Here is a 17232-nt window from a genome sequence, read left to right as displayed (position 1 = left end):
GTGGGCTAATATATACTCCGTAGGCTTTTCTTGCAAGCATACCAAAAGTAAACACTGATCGCAACCATCGATAGCGCAAGTACTGACGGTATTTACACAGTGGTGGCCCGGCTGGTGCAGTATATGGATTTCTCTTCGTGTGGGCAGGTGTCGCAGCGACATTTGTGGTTCTTTCCGAGTTGGTATCAATGTATGTGCCAACCGCTACCTTTTTTTTTTTTTTTTTTTTTTTTTCATGCAGAAATCGGAGACTGACTCTCCATAGGGCACCGACGTCTGGAGGCCAGTACCATTGGTGTTCAATGTTAGCACCGCCATCTATGATGAAACTACTTAGTTACTTGACAGGTGGGTTGACGAGCGCAAGAGCATGGTCGATACTGGATTCTAACATGAACTACAGGCTGGCTCACAGTTATCGGATGGCAGGCAACATTCGCAACCTCGTGCTACCTGGTCGGTACCTTGATCCAAGGCTTGATCACTTTGACAAACAGTGGCTACAATCCTAAGAATTGGCATGGAACTCTACTATACTGGGCTGTCGTTGTCTTTTCTGTCGGCATCAACAGTGTCGGAGGAAAGGTCCTTCCCCGTTTTGAGGGAATGATTCTGGTCCTTCATATTCTGGGTTTCTTCGCAATCCTCATTCCCTTGACCTATATGGCCGACCATGGCGCAGCCAAGGAAGTCTTCACTGACTTCCTCAACCTCGGAGGGTTCCCATCTCAGGGACTTTCCTTCTTTGTTGGAACGGTCGGTTGCATCTTTGCATTTGCCGGTGGTGATGCGGCTGTTCATGTGAGTTCCTTCTTATCTTATAGACAAAAGTAGCAGCCGGACTAACTTGATCATGTCTCCAGATGTCCGAAGAAATTACGAACGCCTCAGTCGCAGTCCCGCGCTCGATCATGCTCAGTGTCCTGATCAATGGATCTATGGGATTCGGCATGTTGCTCGCCATGCTCTTCTGCATTGGTGATATTGAATCAGCTCTCAAATCAACCACGGGATACCCCTTCATGGCTATTTTCCAACAGGCAACGGGCTCCGTAGCTGGTACTGCCGTAATGGCCTCCATTGTGACCACCATGGGTGCGACCACCTCAGTTGGCATGCTAGCATCTACATCCCGGCAATTCTGGTCTTTTGCTCGTGACCGGGGTATTCCCGGTTGGAGAGTGTGGAGTAAGGTATGTACTCATCCCAACCCAAATCTTCTCCTACTGCAGTGCACACCAAGCTAACATTGGCAGGTCACCGAGAAATCAGCCGTGCCCTTGTACTCCGTGCTTCTCACATCCGTGATTGCTTGTCTGCTGGCTCTTATTAACATCGGTTCCCCAGTGGCATTCAACGATCTCTGCTCGATGTCCATCTCCGGTCTTTACTTATCCTATATGGTCGTCGGCAGTCTTCTTCTCTGGCGGCGTTGTACTGGCGGTATCAGCTCCAACCGCAGCAGTGACTCAGCTGTCGTCAACACCGCAGGCGCAAAGCTCGTCTGGGGTCCGTTCCATCTGCCCGGTATTTGGGGTATCCTGGTCAATGTGTGGGCTTTGATCTACATGACCATCGCTGTCTTCTTTACCTTCTGGCCAACAAGCTGGGTGGTGACTGTTCATACTATGAACTTCAGTGTGGTTGGAACTGTAGGAACTATTATCCTCAGCCTTGTGTACTACTTTGTCCGTGCGCGAAAGGTCTATGATGGGCCTGTCATGGAAAGTGGTTTGTAAAAAAATGACGATGAGTTACAGTACCTCGTGAAGGCGAGCGGGGCTGTATATAATTTGGAATCAATCAGACCGACATTATTCGCGGCCATACATTGTTATATAGAGAAAGAATTGTCGATAATACATAGGTGGCCATATCCCCCACCTTTACATAGTCTACATGATTAAACCACCAAGTTACTACTAACAATTACAAGCTGAGCACTCGTGAATGGGAAAAAAAGAGGTAGTAAACAAAGGCCACAATAGGACAAAAATATGCATGAAACGGTATACTCGCTTCGAGGCTTTTGTGCAGAAAATATCCAATGCTTCATCAGTGGCACTGTAAACGCAGTTATGACATCTTGAATAGGGCACTAGTGCCTGAAGCGACATAATGAGACACATAGCAGAACATAAAAGAGACCACATTATGTTTATTTTGCTTGTAGCTATACGGAACGAGATAGGAACACCTGAATGGTCAAAATTTTAAGCAGTGTCAGTGCATGTAGCCATGATGTATGCCCAGATGAGGATCGGCAACCACCTCTCGGACGTTGACCGAGATGTGAAAATTAAGGTACAAGCTTAAATTTTAGGTTCCCCAGCGTCAGCATGTTAAATCGATCGACAGAGATGCTTAAATACACCCTACCTGGTCTCTTGCCTGCTATTGAGCTGATCATCCCCGTAAGGTTTTGAAGAAACCTAAGTACGGAAACCTGAGACAACAGGTCTCAGATGCCGAACTACTGTACGTACAGCCACCGAGCCCCTGACATGATACCAAATATTTGGGCCACAACAAGTCAATGCTATCCATCAATTTAACTAAGATACCCCAGCTTGGTGAATATTGACAGACGCTATTGAATACAACAGAAGATTCCATGCCTGTCAGGGAATCAATAGCGGAAATGCGCAAGGAATACGAAGCTCGTCGCTTCAGGAATGAAGGCAACCAACAGCCATCATGTGACGGGATTTTGCGGTCCGCAGTCATTGTCGCAACCCAATGTCCGTAGATATTGATTGTATGAATCTATCGGTTCCACGTGCAAGGCTCCAAGCCTTGCAGATTTGACTATGCTGAAAACTTATTCCAGGCACTTGGTTTATTTCCTCGTTTAACAAAATTACCGAGGTGTGAACTACAATATTGTTGCGGACTGGCTGCTGAAGGGGGTCTAGATTCTTGGGTATCATAGAGTAGGAAGATGATAAGAAAACACATGCAATATAACGGTCATAGTAGACAACTTGTTTGTATAGACGTTTGAAGCACTCGTTGTATCGGCTTTCGTCTTGAAACAAATTTTGCCGTGGTATCATAGTAGACAAGAAAACGAAGGTCCCAAGAACATTCCGAAAGTCAAAACATCATTGCCCCTCGATGGTTAGAAGAGCACAATAAAGGAAAGCGAATATATATCAAAAACACGCTAAAATGCAACAAAAGATAGCGACTGGCAACCGCGTACTGCGAATTCTCAATGACGGGTAGACTGATAATGATTCATCTGGGTGTTCTCGTATGATAAGCCGTTTGCGGGAGGCCATGAATAAAGTGACAACTGCTGGAAGAAAGTCAGTACAAGGATTCAAGCGTGAGCTAAGCGTTGTGTAACTCACTGGGCTCTCTGGCTTAGTCAAAATTGGATCGATATCAATTGTATCCGTGTTCCAGATTGTGGGGTTCAGCTGCTGATGAGACGAAGCGAAAGCCTCAGGCTTCAGAATGCTGCGAAGGTAATGGTCGATGCTAGTCACCAGCTCGACAGGGAGACCCGAGACAGGATATTGAGTGTCGGTGTTGGTATATGATTCGGTCGAGACTGGTGAGCTGCACCTCTCATTTGTGAATGAGTAAGGAGATGCGTGTCCATCGACAGATACTGGAGAGTCGCCCTGACTCGGTGAGTTCTGAGAACAGGTTATCGAAGAATCCATGCTTCCCCATGTCCGAGAGTAGTTGTTGGACTCAAGTTGGAAAGGCATGGGAGGCGAATGAATCGGTTGCGACTGCGTCTCCTGTATACTTAATGGGCGAGATGATGTGTCGCTTTCCGCGCAAGATCTTCCGACCCTGGGGGACGAGGACGAACTGTGGTTGTCATTAGTTGGCTAGTTCAATTATAGAACACCGGGGCGAATACTCACTGTCGGGATATGTGCTGGGTCAAGTAGTCAGGACGGTGGAAGGCCTTTCCGCACCCGGGATATGTGCAAGTATATTGTTTCCTCGATTGGTGGCTGAGCTCATGCCGTCTGCGATGTTCGGCTCTGGTAAAAACCTGGATTAAGTTAATACCGCGACCTATCAATCCTGTTCTCGGGTAATTACTTCATTACCTTTGGACATCCAGGGTACTCGCAAATATGTACTCTCTTGCCTTTTAAGGCTTTGCTGACCCGACTAGAATTTGAAGGAGATTGCGAGGGCGCTTTTGTCTGGGCGTTTATATACATTTCCGTTTCCTGAGGATCGCGGTTTAGGATCTGGGAAGGATCAAAAGGTCGAGAATTGTAGGATGTTAAAGGTGTGTCATAAGGGTTGCCGAGAGGAGACATGTTGGTGCAAATCACGAAGTATACTGTGTGACTCGGGTCAACCAAAATGAGGTGAACGTAGAAACTTCAAATGTGAAAGGATCGGAGGATTTAGTCTGAAGAGAGAGCGAGGGGAGTGGACTTTATGATAAGAGAGAAATAAGCTGGGGTTAATGGTCGGAGGATCCCGTAAAAAGGAAGACCCACGGGCTAAACAGACCCCAATATTCAAAAGCGAACTATCACCAAACAGTCAAGAGAAGAACGCCTGAAACGGACCCGAAGGAATGGGCCCGAAGAACGCCTGATGGTTATGACTTTCAGCCCACAGGGATGTATTAGGTTAGAACAACGGCCGGTGAATTTTAGTTCGGTTGAAGATGGGGATTTTCTTCTTACTAGAAGGCGATCAGAGCCTCAGACTGTTCGGCTACACATCTAATGGTATTCTCATTGGTTTGCACCCCACCGGGCGTATTTATCAAATAGTGAAGATATATGATTAGCGGAGATACATGGTTGCGGTGAGAGTCTCCATCTTTCGCCCAGGCTTTCACAGTTTCACCTATTAGAAAATCCGAATGAAATAACCCGTATGGTTTAGGCCGGGACAACCAGGTCAGCTTTGGCAGTGGGGCGATCGGATTTGATGGCGATCAAACATGGCCCCGTTGACAGAGAGCTTGTCGTTACTATCTTCACGGTAAGGTCTGCAGAACTACGCGAGGCTGTGTAGTTATTTTTGCTTTTAGCAGCAATTACTACGTTAACCCTGTAGCTAGCGTCGCAACTGTTACCAACATTGAACAATAAGGGCTGAGTTATGGAAACCAACATTAAACAATCGATCTTATTGGCTAGACTGTGCTGCCGGGTTTATGTACGTCGTAAATGGGCGCGGTGTCCATATCGCTTCCGAGAGGTCGATCAACGCCGGAATGGTTCAGAGTGAGTGATCTACAGCAGGTTTCGAGGGCTAAGGAACCTCCAGAGGCTCAACACACCCAGCGAGGTCCACTTGATGTCCAACTTGCATATACGCGAGACCATCCTTGGCGAATAGGGGCATTCCGTGCCCTAAGTCGCGTCCCCACTGTCCGAGCTTAGGCACAAGACCGGTAAATTCACCTTCCTCGACTAAATGGGATGCATTATCTTTCAGTCTCTGCAGGCTGTGATGTTCCCGGTGGAAAACCGGGACCCTTGTATCCTCAATCTCGTTTTAGCCTCTCGGGGTATAACCCCTGAACAAGGAAATAGGTGCCGTCAAAATGGTCCCACGGCAATCTAGCATGGCCCACAGATACTGGATCTGGAGTGTTACATCGGCTAGGAGCCGTGGCCGTCGTGGGGGCCAAATTGACTGTTGGTTTATGGAAGTGCAATATATTTAGATGTAAAGCAATATAACTTCCACAAAAGGGAAAAGAGACTGTGGTTCCTGCCTCCCATGGATGTTTCTGCAAATGGTCGGCCGTCGGCAATCATGTTATGCGATTTTTCGTTCTGACGGGCGTCATTGCCAGCTTTAGCGGCCGCACCAAGCCTCCACTCCCTCCATTTGGGGGTCTAAGCCGTGATTAGTGCGGTACATCAATATGCTGATCGTCATAACAGTGATTTGTATTCAATTATGACCCCTTTCCACGTCGATTTGTGAGGATTTTTACCGCGAATGCATTCGTTCTATCCTGATTCATGCAAATTATGCACTGCCTGAAACGAATTAGCGGACAATTCTCGCCGGATTCTAAGAATAGCTACCTTCAAACATTCACCATAATTCACTGCCACAAAATTGCGGCAGCGACTCTCACGTGTAGGTTAATAACGTTCAACATCTTCCTAGAAGTGGCTAAGTGGCTCGGCCATACTTCGGCTAATGACAGGATTTACCAAAATAGAACCCCCAGACAATGATGTCAAACTGCTTATACGCGAATTTCGGGAAATTTATCATTCACTTTAGAACAAAAGCAATTCCAAATGTCAATAAGCTTTCATGTTCTGACCTTTGAAACTGGTGGATAAAAATATCCACCCCCACAGCTACGGTGTTTCGCTCATGCCATAGAGGCATGAGGAGGGTCGGAGATCAGCATCACTGGTCCTAGCTGAGGCATCAAGTGGGGTAAACGTCAAATTCCAAAATGGCTATCCTCTTAAAAGCCCTTGTGCGATGGAGTTGTGTTGGTTACCCACTTGACCGGCCACTCACGGGGTTTTACGGCCAAACCCCTGTCCTGCTGGGGGCAGAGGCGTACCGATTTTGGAATGCTTAAATTCCGCGTGTATGGGCGGCCAACGCTAGGGGATGAGAAATCCCGCAAATTGGATTGTGTCGCTCACTGGTAAATGGCCCAAAAAGGGGCTGTTTATATTTGGTTCTGCCTATTAGGGACTTTCAACACATGGCTTCTTGTGCATTGTCGTGGTATCGCACGATTTCGATTAAGGGACCATTTTATTTTATTTTTTATCACTCACTGTCACTAATCTGCCTTGCGCGGGATGTTTCAAGTCTGTAGGGCTGAGTGGTCATGTGAGGGGAGCCCAAGGCCATGAGCTCGCGCCCAGTTCTTCAGTTGATCCTTGACAACATTGATAAATGAGAAAGATTATGGTATGGACCTCAACGGATATCATAGCGCTCTAATTTCCACGCCGACTATCTTATAACAGCTCGAGATTTGGCTTCTCTCAAGCAAAGCTCGAAGCGCCAGAACTCCGTTCACTGGGCAAATAACTCTTCGAAGTCCGACGGTACTCTGCATGAGATACTTTATTCAGAGCTAGTGTCCTAACTTTTGATGGACTAGTCGACGGTGTTGTGTCGGGTGTACCTGCTTTACACATCTAGGCCCGCCAGTGACATTCTCCAGGTCCTTCTGACTCTACACATATTGAAGCTTCCTAATATCCATGAGAGAAGTGTCTTTGATATGAATTTGTCACAGCATTCTCATAGAAACCATATCTTTGTTGCTAATCGGTTTCTCTGAATCTGAGTTGTCGCTCAAGTAACTCAAGGGCAATCTAGCGCGACGTGAGAATTTTGACGAGTTTACTGACAAATTGACCGTCCAGAAGAAAAAACAATGTGGCAACCGTAAGTGAAAGCCATATAACCATGTGCCTTTCCATCGGGAATTTAGTCAAGTGTGAGTTATTTTGCTTGGAGGTTAAGTGCGAGATAGAGTCTATCAGCTGAATGATGCGATCTTTAGCCTCCAAGATGCCATTCCACCACCACCCTTGGCAGTTCTTGACCCCTCACAAGACTCCCTAGACTTTTGAGATAAACATCACTCAATATTTGGCATGATGATGCAACTCAGTGCCAAGTTACTCGCTACGAAAATATGCATATTTTAAGGAAAGATAGACCGACAGGTGATATCGCTAATGAGGAGAGTATAAAAAGAGAGACAATCTGCGCTCGATCGAGCGTATCCTCCGTCCTGAGCGAAAGAAGTCCATTTGGTACTACTCATTCTTCCCCGGATTATCAACATGACTACCGTATATTCCGCAAAGAAGGGTCCCCGAGAATACGTCTCGTCTGTTCTGGACGAGACAAATTCTTCTACCAGCCTCGACATTCCGCCCTTGGGTGAACCGAATGAAGAACGCCGCTTCTGGTTCCAACGAGGCAAAGGCTATAATGCTGAGGGAGTTGCGACCCAGCCTTCTGTTTTTGACGACCCTGATATCGCGAAGGAATACCAACCCCGCGCCGACTGGGAGAACTTGCATCGATTCGACCCGTCTGCCCGGTGGACATGGGGCGAAGAATATAGGTTGATTCGGAAGATAGATGTACGCATTATGATATGGACTTGTCTCATGTTCATGGCGCTGGAGTTGGATCGGTCCAATCTTCAACAGGCTTTGACTGATAACATGCTTCCTGAGCTGCACATGAGTACCAATGGTAAACTCCCAATGCTAAGTTTGAAGAGATACCGAAGCTAATAAAAGTTATTCTTCTAGACTACAATCTTGGAAATACCGTTTTCAAACTTTCATTCCTCTGCGCCGAGTTGCCTTCCCAGCTTGTTAGCAAATGGATAGGACCTGATCGTTGGATTCCCAGCCAGATGGTCCTTTGGTCTGCTGTTGCGATGGGACAATATGCACTGAATGGACGAACCTCATTCCTTGTGTGTCGCGCTCTTCTTGGAATCTTGCAAGGTGGATTTATTCCCGATGTAAGTCAAGTTTGTTCTGGCTATGGACTTTGCTCATATGAACACAGGTCATTCTGTATCTCTCGTATTTCTACAAGCATCACGAGCTATCTATAAGGCTGGGTTTCTTTTGGACGGCCATGAATATCGCAGATATTCTTGCTGGATTCCTGGCATTCGGTCTCTTGCACCTTCGTGGCGTAGAGGGCCAATCGGGCTGGCGCTGGCTTTTCTTGCTTGAGGTTAGCATACATCTCCTGTCAATGTTAGATGCCACTAATACCAGTATTAGGGCCTATTGACACTTCTGTTTGGTCTCGCTGCTTTTATCCTGATGCCACCTGGCCCATGTCAAACCGCAAATTGGGCTCGAGGGAAATCCGGGTGGTTTACTGAGCGGCAAGTCAACGATCTGGACTCTTAACTGACACCTGCTAATATGTCTAACAGTGAGGAGACTATCATCGTCAATCGAGTGATTCGTGATGATCCAAGCAAAGGCACCATGCATAATCGCGAGCCCATCACGCCAAAATTGCTGTGGAAGAGTCTCAGGGATTATGACCTTTGGCCTTTGTATATCATTGGGCTCACTTTCGGAACACCAATGACGACAGCCAAGCAGTATCTTACGCTCACGCTGAAAGGCCTCGGCTTCAGCACTTTTGTTACCAATCTTCTAACCATTCCCACTGAATTCCTTTCCATCGTCTTCATTCTGATCTTGACGTACATCTCTGAGGTCACGAAACAATTGACTTTGGTGTCGATGATCGGTCAAATATGGGCGCTCCCATTCGTGGTGTATCTATATGTTGTGGACATCACCACCGTCAATAAATGGACTGTTTGGGTGGTGATGACACTTCTACTGGCTTATCCAAATGGTGAGTTACCTTCCACAGTCTCATATCCAAGAATTGCTAACATTCCCCAGCACACGCCATCCAAGTTGGTTGGAACTCTCGAAATTCAAATGCTGTCCGATCTCGCACGGTCTCAGCTGCCATGTATAACATGTGTGTCCAATCCTCTGGAATCATCGCATCTAACATTTATCGCACTGGTTCGTCATTTCTTTTCACTTTTTCCATGTTTAGCTACGGGTTCTAACTTGACGCAGATGACGCCCCCCGCTATCGGAGAGGTAACCGTGTCCTAGTAGGACTTGTCGTCTCAAACATCTTCATCTATCTATTGACCAAGGTCTATTATGTCTGGCGCAATTCAAGCCGTGACAAGAAGTGGAACGCTATGACCGACAACGAGAAGGCTCATTACTTGGCAACCACTAAAGATGACGGCAATAAGCGACTCGACTTCCGATTTGCGCATTGAGCAAGATCAGAGCATGGAAATAGTGATAATTATCATGTGAATATGCTTAAAAGCCCGATTTTATCCGTTGATTATTGGTGGTTGCGGGTTTCAATTCGATAGAGCAATTAAGAGAGAGGGATTATACTTTGGTTATGCCGTACAAGCCAAATGTAGCCTGTCATTGTGCCACAGTAGCCGAATTATGCTTTGATTCAAGTGATGTCTACTTCTACTTCTATTGCGAGGACACGAGCCAGACACTACATGGCGTGCTTGGATCAATACGAACAAAATCGGACAATATAGCGAATCAGCAATGAGAATTGCCGATAGCCGGTCAATCACGAATGGCTTGATCAATTCGCCTACAATGGAATATTGTATAGTTATGCAATTTGTCATCCTAGTTGCGCAACCTCCAGTCTATATTGTCTCATTCCAAGCGATTTCGATGGCGGGAAGTGACCTGATATCCGGGGTAAATGGCGAATATCAGACCACACACTTTTATCAGATAAGCAAATACGTGATTCCACATGGATTGTGCGACAAACGTCCACGTTCCAGATCTGCGGGGTTGCAACTATGAAGCCTGGCATTATAGTAAGTAGTAGTTGCACACGGGTATCCGGCACCACTTCTCGAAGTGCGACATTATAAAAGGCTGTTCTCGCACTCATTGTGCAACACACCTCACAAAAGCTTCCATCTCTTCGGAATATTACTATAACAATGGCATCCGCAACAGTCGAAACTACCACACCCGTAGTTCCCATCATCGATGAGAGGATTACACTGAAAGGTCTCGCCCGCGAGCCTTTGAAGCCAACCGGAGCTCTAGACGCTTTTGAGTCTTTTGACGTAACCCCAGTGATTGGACGTGAATTTCCCAATGCCAATTTGAAAGATTTCCTGCGCGCTCCCAACTCCGATGAGCTACTTCGTGAACTTGCCATTACTAGTAAGTTACACCGCTAACCACCCACGTGAACTAATATTGACATAAAACACCAGTCTCCCAGCGAGGTGTCGTCTTCTTCCGCAAGCAAGATGGTCTCGACAATGACCTGCAGAAGGAGCTTGTTCAGCGGCTTGGCGAGCTCTCGGGCAAGCCAAGCACATCTGGACTGCACATTCACCCCATTGCTAACTCGGGCCGGGATCACAGTGTGAAGGATGACGAGATTAGTGTGATCAGCTCTGTCGAGCGAAAGAAGCTATACACCAACTTCCGAAAGGACCGCAAACAGACTGGTCGGAAGGAGTGGCACAGTGATATTACATTTGAGCCTATTCCTAGTGACTATACCCTTTTGCGTCTCACGGAATTGCCCAAGACTGGTGGTGGTGAGATCCATTTATATTTCCTTTACCCAATAATTTGTCAAAACTGACCAAATTCTAGATACTCTATGGGCATCCGGCTACGAAGTTTACGACCGTCTTTCCGAGCCCTACCAGAAGTTCCTGGAGGGCCTAACTGCAACATATGCCCAACCAGGCTTCAACGCAATTGCCAAAGAACACGAATTCAACGTCCACCCCGGTCCCCGTGGTGCACCCGAGAATGTCGGAGAGGAGCTTAGTGCCGTGCACCCAGTGATCCGTACCAACCCTGTCACCGGCTGGAAGAGTGTCTTCGCCGTGGGCGTACACGTCCAGAAGATTAACGGTCTCTCCGATGAGGAGAGCCGCCATCTCCTCGACTGGTTTGTGACTCTTATTGTCGAGAACCACGATTTGCAGGTTCGCAATCGCTGGCAGAACCCCAATGACCTTGGTATGTCTTCTTTCCTGGACATATTTGTTTCAATGTCTAACTGTTCTGTAGCTATTTGGGATAACCGCTCGGTGTATCACGCCGCAACGTGGGACTATGACAACCTTGGCCCGCGCACTGGGCACCGTGCTGTTGGTCTTGGTGAGAGGCCTTATCTGGACCCTCAAAGTATTGGCAGACGGGAGGCTTTGGCGAAGGATGAATAGAATGGACGGACTTGTTTGAGCTAGGTATAACCTGAGACGGAACTTGGCAACGTCCTATAGGCCTAATTCATACTACATCAAATTCGTCAACATCATTCTTCTAATCCAAAATATGACTTGCCCAGATCCAAGCCCTCCCAAATCCCGCATTTTAGTCGAATATCTAAACTAACGGCGTTCCTCAAATCTAAATGGAAATTATACCAATACCCCACAACCACCGAGAAACATCCTAAGCCATCTCGTTGAGAATTTATTCGCTGCTAAGCAAGTAACCTAGGGAATTCTTATACTGCGACAGGTTGCGTCTAGTCAATTCCATATGGTGATGTATCCTCCATCTTCTCATGAGAATATCATGGATACAGAGCCTGATGCGGTTTATGGGACGATCTTGCAGTGCAGGACGGGTTTATTAGGACCGGGGGAGTTGAGTTACGTCGCATTATATATGGGGGTAGGAGAGGAATTATTATTCTTATATTTAGTATGTTCTTCTATGCATTGCTTTGCTTTGCTTTGCTTTGGATTTGGATTTGGATTTGGATATTGGGACTAACGTATTATAGTACCCGAATTCTGCCGGCTGATAGTTGGAATTCTATCTTCTTTAGGGATCTTATGAGTCCTGAAGCTGGTTTTCGGTATCGTCGGATAATGCTTGATTGGGGTGGGAATCGGATTGAAATGGAGGGTTAGGCTGCTTTTCGGAAGATTGCTGGATTCGAGGACATAATCGAGGGACTGTCTGCCGTTTGCCTTGTTAAGGGCTGGTATCAAAGCTATACATTTCCATCTCTTTTTCTTTCTCCTTTTTTGCTTATTTTCAAAGAAAAGCTAAAATGTTTAAATTGCTTTTAAGCATAACTCGTGTTGATAGCTGTTGAAGCTGGCCTAAGCCGAATGCAAACTATGGACATAAGATGCAGAGCTCTATCACAGTGATAAAAGACGACGGATACAAGACATGCAGTTAGAGGATAGTAGTTACATTAACAGGACGGACGGCGCTGGCGGTGTCACTGAGAGCCGATGGGTTAGGCGATGGGCCCGGTGTACGATCGACCTTATTTTGGCGTTGGATGAGACCGTTTGTGATTCCGAGGACGGAGTCGACAATTACGGCGTCGATGCCTTCGGCTACTTGGTACTATTTGTGGAGTTAGTGGGTGAACCTGACAGTGAACGGAAGGAAGAAAGCACTTACGTCGACGTTTGCACCGTCATTGTTGAGCGCTCCATAAGAGACACACACAAGACCGGATTCCTTAACGATGCGAACCAGTCGTGGACAAAGCACCAATGGCTGCGCCTGGCTGACGATACCGAGAAGGTTCCAGCGAGAAGCGAACCGAACGGCCTCCTGCAAGCTGCTAGCGCGGATATCACCAACCGGGGAAGCGCCCGCGTCCGTCAAGAAGAGGACGGGAATGGACGGCTGCTTGAAAGACAGCAGTAGACAGATATCCGGGTTGAAACTGGAGAACAGCATATCACGACCAACACCGAGGTCGTAGACCTTTGTCAGAATGGTATCGACGAAAGAGTTCAGTTCAACGGCGTAGGTGTCCATTTCTTCCTCCTCGCTCTCGTGGAGCATGGGGTATTCTGGCGACCATGATTAGATCGACGAAAGGGTAGCTGTTCTTTGGAGGCTGTTATAACTCACTAAGTTCAATGTTGAAGCCAACGGGCTGGGGGATTTTCTTGAAAAGTTCTTCGAGGGTGGCGAAGGGAGCTTGGATGTGCTCGCCGCGCGTGTTACCCTTGAAGCCCTTCTTCTTGAAATCACGGGTGTGTTTGATCTTCTCTGTCAATTCGGCAGGATTGTACTCCGAGCCGCCGACTGACATTGAGCGCTGGCGGGGACCGATGTCGAAGATCTCGCCATTTAAGTTCACAGGACCGAGGACATTGCGGTGACGACCTTTGCCCAGCTCGAGGAACTGATCTAGCGTCAAAGTGTGGACAGGCGCGTCGATACCAGTCTCACTGACAAGGAAGTCGTGATAGATGACGGGGACGTGGTCTTTCGTGAGCTGCACGTCGAACTCGACGTATGAGGCACCCAGGTTGGCCGCGGCGATGAAGGACTGGATAGTGTTCTCGCCCAATTGTAAGGAATTGCGGCTAGCCATGTTCTTGCCCAATCCACGGTGACCAATGACCATTGTCGAGCTCATTGAGCGCCAGTATGTCTGGTTTCCTGTGATAGACATGTTGGGGTGCTTGAAAGGGGTGATGACCAGAAAATTGAATGTTACAGAGCCAATCACTTCCAGAGTGTTAGCAGCAACAATGGGAACGGTGGAATCACCCTTGAGATTAATCCGGTGGGATCCAACTGTAGGCTTGATGCTGGAAAGCAGAGCTACACCACGGCCAACAACCTTCTCCTTCGATCCAGCATAGGTGGGGACAAGGTCGAAGAGAAGACGCACCTTGCTTGGATCGGTGGTGTGGAAAACTATCGGCTCAGTTGAGATATTGTCCTGCACAGGCAGGTCAATGACTTCTGGCTCGCCGTGCGCACCACTGGCGGTGATAACCATCGACAGAGATGTGTCCAGCTGGGTGGCATGCGCGTTTTCCATTGGGATGCGGTCAAGGCTGACTGTCTCGAGGGGCTTGCGCATATCCATGGTACCCAGACTAACCAGGATCATGGCCTCGTCGGTGAGATACCGATGTCCAAATGTCTTAATAGGTTCAGTATTGCGTAGGCCAGAACTCCCGGATGTGGGACCAGGCGCATTCGACCGACGGTCAGTAAGAGACGACTGAGCCGGGGGCGAGGAGGAGTCGGAGCCAGTGAGGTTTGGAGTAGACGATGAAAGATCGGGCTCAATAGCAGGAGGGCCGGGGCTGACTTCTGCCAGACACTGAGCAATGTCAAGATGACCTCGCAGAGCAGCGTGCTCCTTTGCGGTCCAGCCGGACGAATCGAAACGTTCCAGATCCGCACCAGCAGCAACCAGAAGCTTAGCCACGCTCAGACATCCGTCCACACAGGCAATAAACAAGGGGGTCCAGCCATATGTCTTCTCAGCCAGCTCCGTGTCTCCCTTTTGGTACGCAGTACCATCAAGCAGGATCTTCGCACACTCGTCATGGCCAAATCGAGCAGCGACGTGCAATGCGGTTTCTCCTTGCTCATCCTGGTAATTGATATCCACACCGGCATCCACCAGAAGGTGCACGATATCAATGAAGTTGGCTTTGGTCGCAAGTGCCAAGACGGCACTAGACTTGGAGACTTGCTTTCTAATACTGCCCGCTTCCTGAGAATCGCCCCGGTTCTCGGCGTCCAAGAGGCATTTGGTGGTCTTGGGGTGACCACCCACAACACTTAGATGGAGAGGTGCCCAGCCATCATCGTCCTGCCACAAAGGGCCGTCGATTCCATCATTGACGTCAAACATGTCCCATTCTCTGAGGTGCTCTATGATCACTTCGCAGACCACCTTGAACCCATACTGGGCCGCATAGTGCAAGGGTGTGCGGCCAGAAATGTCCTTGGCCATCAAAGACTCCCGCTGGTCTGGGCGCAGAGTATCCAGCAGGAATTGAAGAAGGACAACAGCAGGGTCATCGCGACCCAGCTGCTGGGGCATATGCTCCTCTTTAACCACGGCACGGGGCGGCTGCAGGGTAGGAGGCGCGGCGGGTGTAATGTAGCGGGTAGTCTCTGGGGGAAAATCGAGCACCATCGAGGCCGCGGACTCCGAGTCGCTAGTTGCCTGTTCACGTCCGATGGAGATGACCAGACGGTGAAGGCAATTACGGCGATTAATGTCATCGTCCTCCTCCAGGGTGTCAGCTCGATTCACTAGCGCAGCCAGGCAAGCCTGGGAACGGTGAAGAATCGAGCGCTGAATGAGAGTCTTGAGGACTCTGGGGTAGACGGAGTCACCGGCTTCATCCGCAGATACCTTCAAGGTCTCAAGTAGCTCAAACAACATATGAGTGTCATCCCTGCGCAGTGCATCATCAACGGCAGTCAAAACACTGGTAGGCAAGTTAAGATAAGGCCGAGTTGCGCCACGCTTTAAGGACAAAGAAGAATGAGTGGAGCTCGTATCATCGGCGATCTTATCGTCAGCCTTGGACTGATCGGTAATGATAGCCATCCAAGAATTAATACGGTCCTGCGACTTGAAGACACGCGAATTGGAGGCAAACGGAGCAGGATCGACCTTGGTCTCCAGATAACGCTTCTGAGCTTGCGCGCCAACCTTCTTGTCCAGCTTCTTGGTGATTTTAACGAAGCCACGGCGATTGACTTCGCCATACCATTGTAAGCGGCGCAAGTGATACCGCAGATCCAGAAGCGCTTCGCGGAGGTCATGGCGGTCCTCGGGTTCCAACGAATGGCGACCTTCCATAGAATAGCCATACCGCTCTTCGAGGAGCTTCAAGCGGCGCGCAAACTCGGCATACTTCTTGTTGTAGAAATAATCGACATCCTCGACATTTCGGTCGAGCGAATAGAAAAAGCCTGTAAACCCCAACACAATCGCACCAGTCCTGGTCAGAAGGGTGCTCGATGGTCCAAAAGGGGAAATCAGGTGATAAAGCACTAGGGCTTACCGGCCAAATCAGCCTCCTGGCCCGCCTTAATCTGCTCAGCAGCAGACTTGATAAGTTTCTTCAAGGCCTTGTACCTGATGTAAGAGGCGCTCCACTCGGGAACGGTAAATTGAGACAGATTGCGGCCGAACTTCATATTGGCGGTTTTCGCACGTCAGATCAAATGTTGAGCTCAACGAATCCTTTGTTCCTGTTTCCACCAAGCTGTATTGCAATATTCCAATTCCTCCGACGGCGTTCAATCGGAGGGTTTCGCGGGGAGATCAACCTGAGTCGTGGGAAGTGATCAGGTGAGCGGTCGAACGCAGGGAAGAGAGGGAATCAACCACGCCATTGAGTGAAGTACGAGGTCTGAGAAGGGAGAAGGGGAAGAGGATGGGAAGAGACAAAGCTCGAAGGTGCACCTGACTGTACCTGTCTGAGTGGGGTGGTGCCAGTGGATAGAATTGCGGTGACGAGGAGAGAGATTTGCGTAGAGTGGAATCGAGGGAGTAGAGAGCTAAGGAGCGTGGGCCACGGAGGTGATGTGAGAGGCGGAAAAGGCCAAGCGGACAGTCGAAGGTGAAGGTGTGCGTAGCGGGCTGATGATGATTTGTCGATCCGCGGGGACCCTCTCCACGGCTCCCATACCGTCTTTATAGACTAACACTCTCGCTACTGTGGGCTTATAAATTTAGAATATTAACTCAGTACATATGCAAACCCCCTGTTTTTTGTTCCATGTTATCCTAGTCTAGGGTCCGTGGGAGGTCACGCTGCCTCAATTTCTTTGTCCGATCCATTTTAGGCTTCTGAAGTAAATGGGGTACTGCAGAGCCTAGAGTATGGATCAGATCTGGAGTTTTTGAAGAGAACTTCATTCTTGACCAAGA

The 17232-nt window shown here is 48.3% G+C and overlaps 5 protein-coding genes across 5 annotated transcripts; 3 read left to right on the top strand and 2 right to left on the bottom strand.

Moving 5' to 3' along the window:
• Positions 1–3214: 3214 nt before the first annotated feature.
• Positions 3215–4316, bottom strand: N7446_001841 (uncharacterized protein; the record flags this gene model as incomplete). Its single annotated transcript, XM_058510590.1, has 4 exons — positions 3215–3301; positions 3357–3828; positions 3885–4018; positions 4077–4316. Coding segments are annotated over 4 exons (933 nt in total), but the record flags the coding sequence as incomplete, so codon positions are not given.
• A 3471-nt stretch (positions 4317–7787) lies between these two features.
• N7446_001840 (putative MFS transporter) lies at positions 7788–9802 on the top strand (the record flags this gene model as incomplete). The annotated part of the gene is made up of 7 exons (XM_058510589.1): positions 7788–8208; positions 8268–8485; positions 8533–8706; positions 8757–8863; positions 8915–9351; positions 9402–9530; positions 9588–9802. The coding sequence occupies 7 exons, from the start codon at positions 7788–7790 to the stop codon at positions 9800–9802; spliced, it is 1701 nt and encodes a 566-aa protein (XP_058376125.1).
• Positions 9803–10516: 714 nt separating this feature from the next.
• Positions 10517–11770, top strand: N7446_001839 (TauD/TfdA dioxygenase family protein; the record flags this gene model as incomplete). The annotated part of the gene is made up of 4 exons (XM_058510588.1): positions 10517–10745; positions 10799–11131; positions 11190–11564; positions 11616–11770. 4 exons carry the CDS (start codon positions 10517–10519, stop codon positions 11768–11770), a joined length of 1092 nt encoding a protein of 363 aa, XP_058376124.1.
• Positions 11771–12092: 322 nt separating this feature from the next.
• On the top strand, positions 12093–12469 carry N7446_001838 (thimet oligopeptidase; the record flags this gene model as incomplete). The annotated part of the gene is made up of 2 exons (XM_058510587.1): positions 12093–12199; positions 12340–12469. 2 exons carry the CDS (start codon positions 12093–12095, stop codon positions 12467–12469), a joined length of 237 nt encoding a protein of 78 aa, XP_058376123.1.
• A 274-nt stretch (positions 12470–12743) lies between these two features.
• On the bottom strand, positions 12744–16496 carry N7446_001837 (glycerophosphocholine phosphodiesterase; the record flags this gene model as incomplete). Its single annotated transcript, XM_058510586.1, has 4 exons — positions 12744–12920; positions 12978–13378; positions 13440–16268; positions 16361–16496. The coding sequence occupies 4 exons, from the start codon at positions 16494–16496 to the stop codon at positions 12744–12746; spliced, it is 3543 nt and encodes a 1180-aa protein (XP_058376122.1).
• Between the last annotated feature and the right edge of the window lie 736 nt (positions 16497–17232).

The sequence above is a fragment of the Penicillium canescens genome (assembly GCF_028828765.1).
Source record: "Penicillium canescens strain IBT 15451 chromosome Unknown utg000002l_segment0_segment0, whole genome shotgun sequence".
Taxonomy (NCBI): Eukaryota; Fungi; Ascomycota; class Eurotiomycetes; order Eurotiales; family Aspergillaceae; genus Penicillium; species Penicillium canescens.
This window is presented reverse-complemented; position numbering and strand designations above follow the sequence as displayed.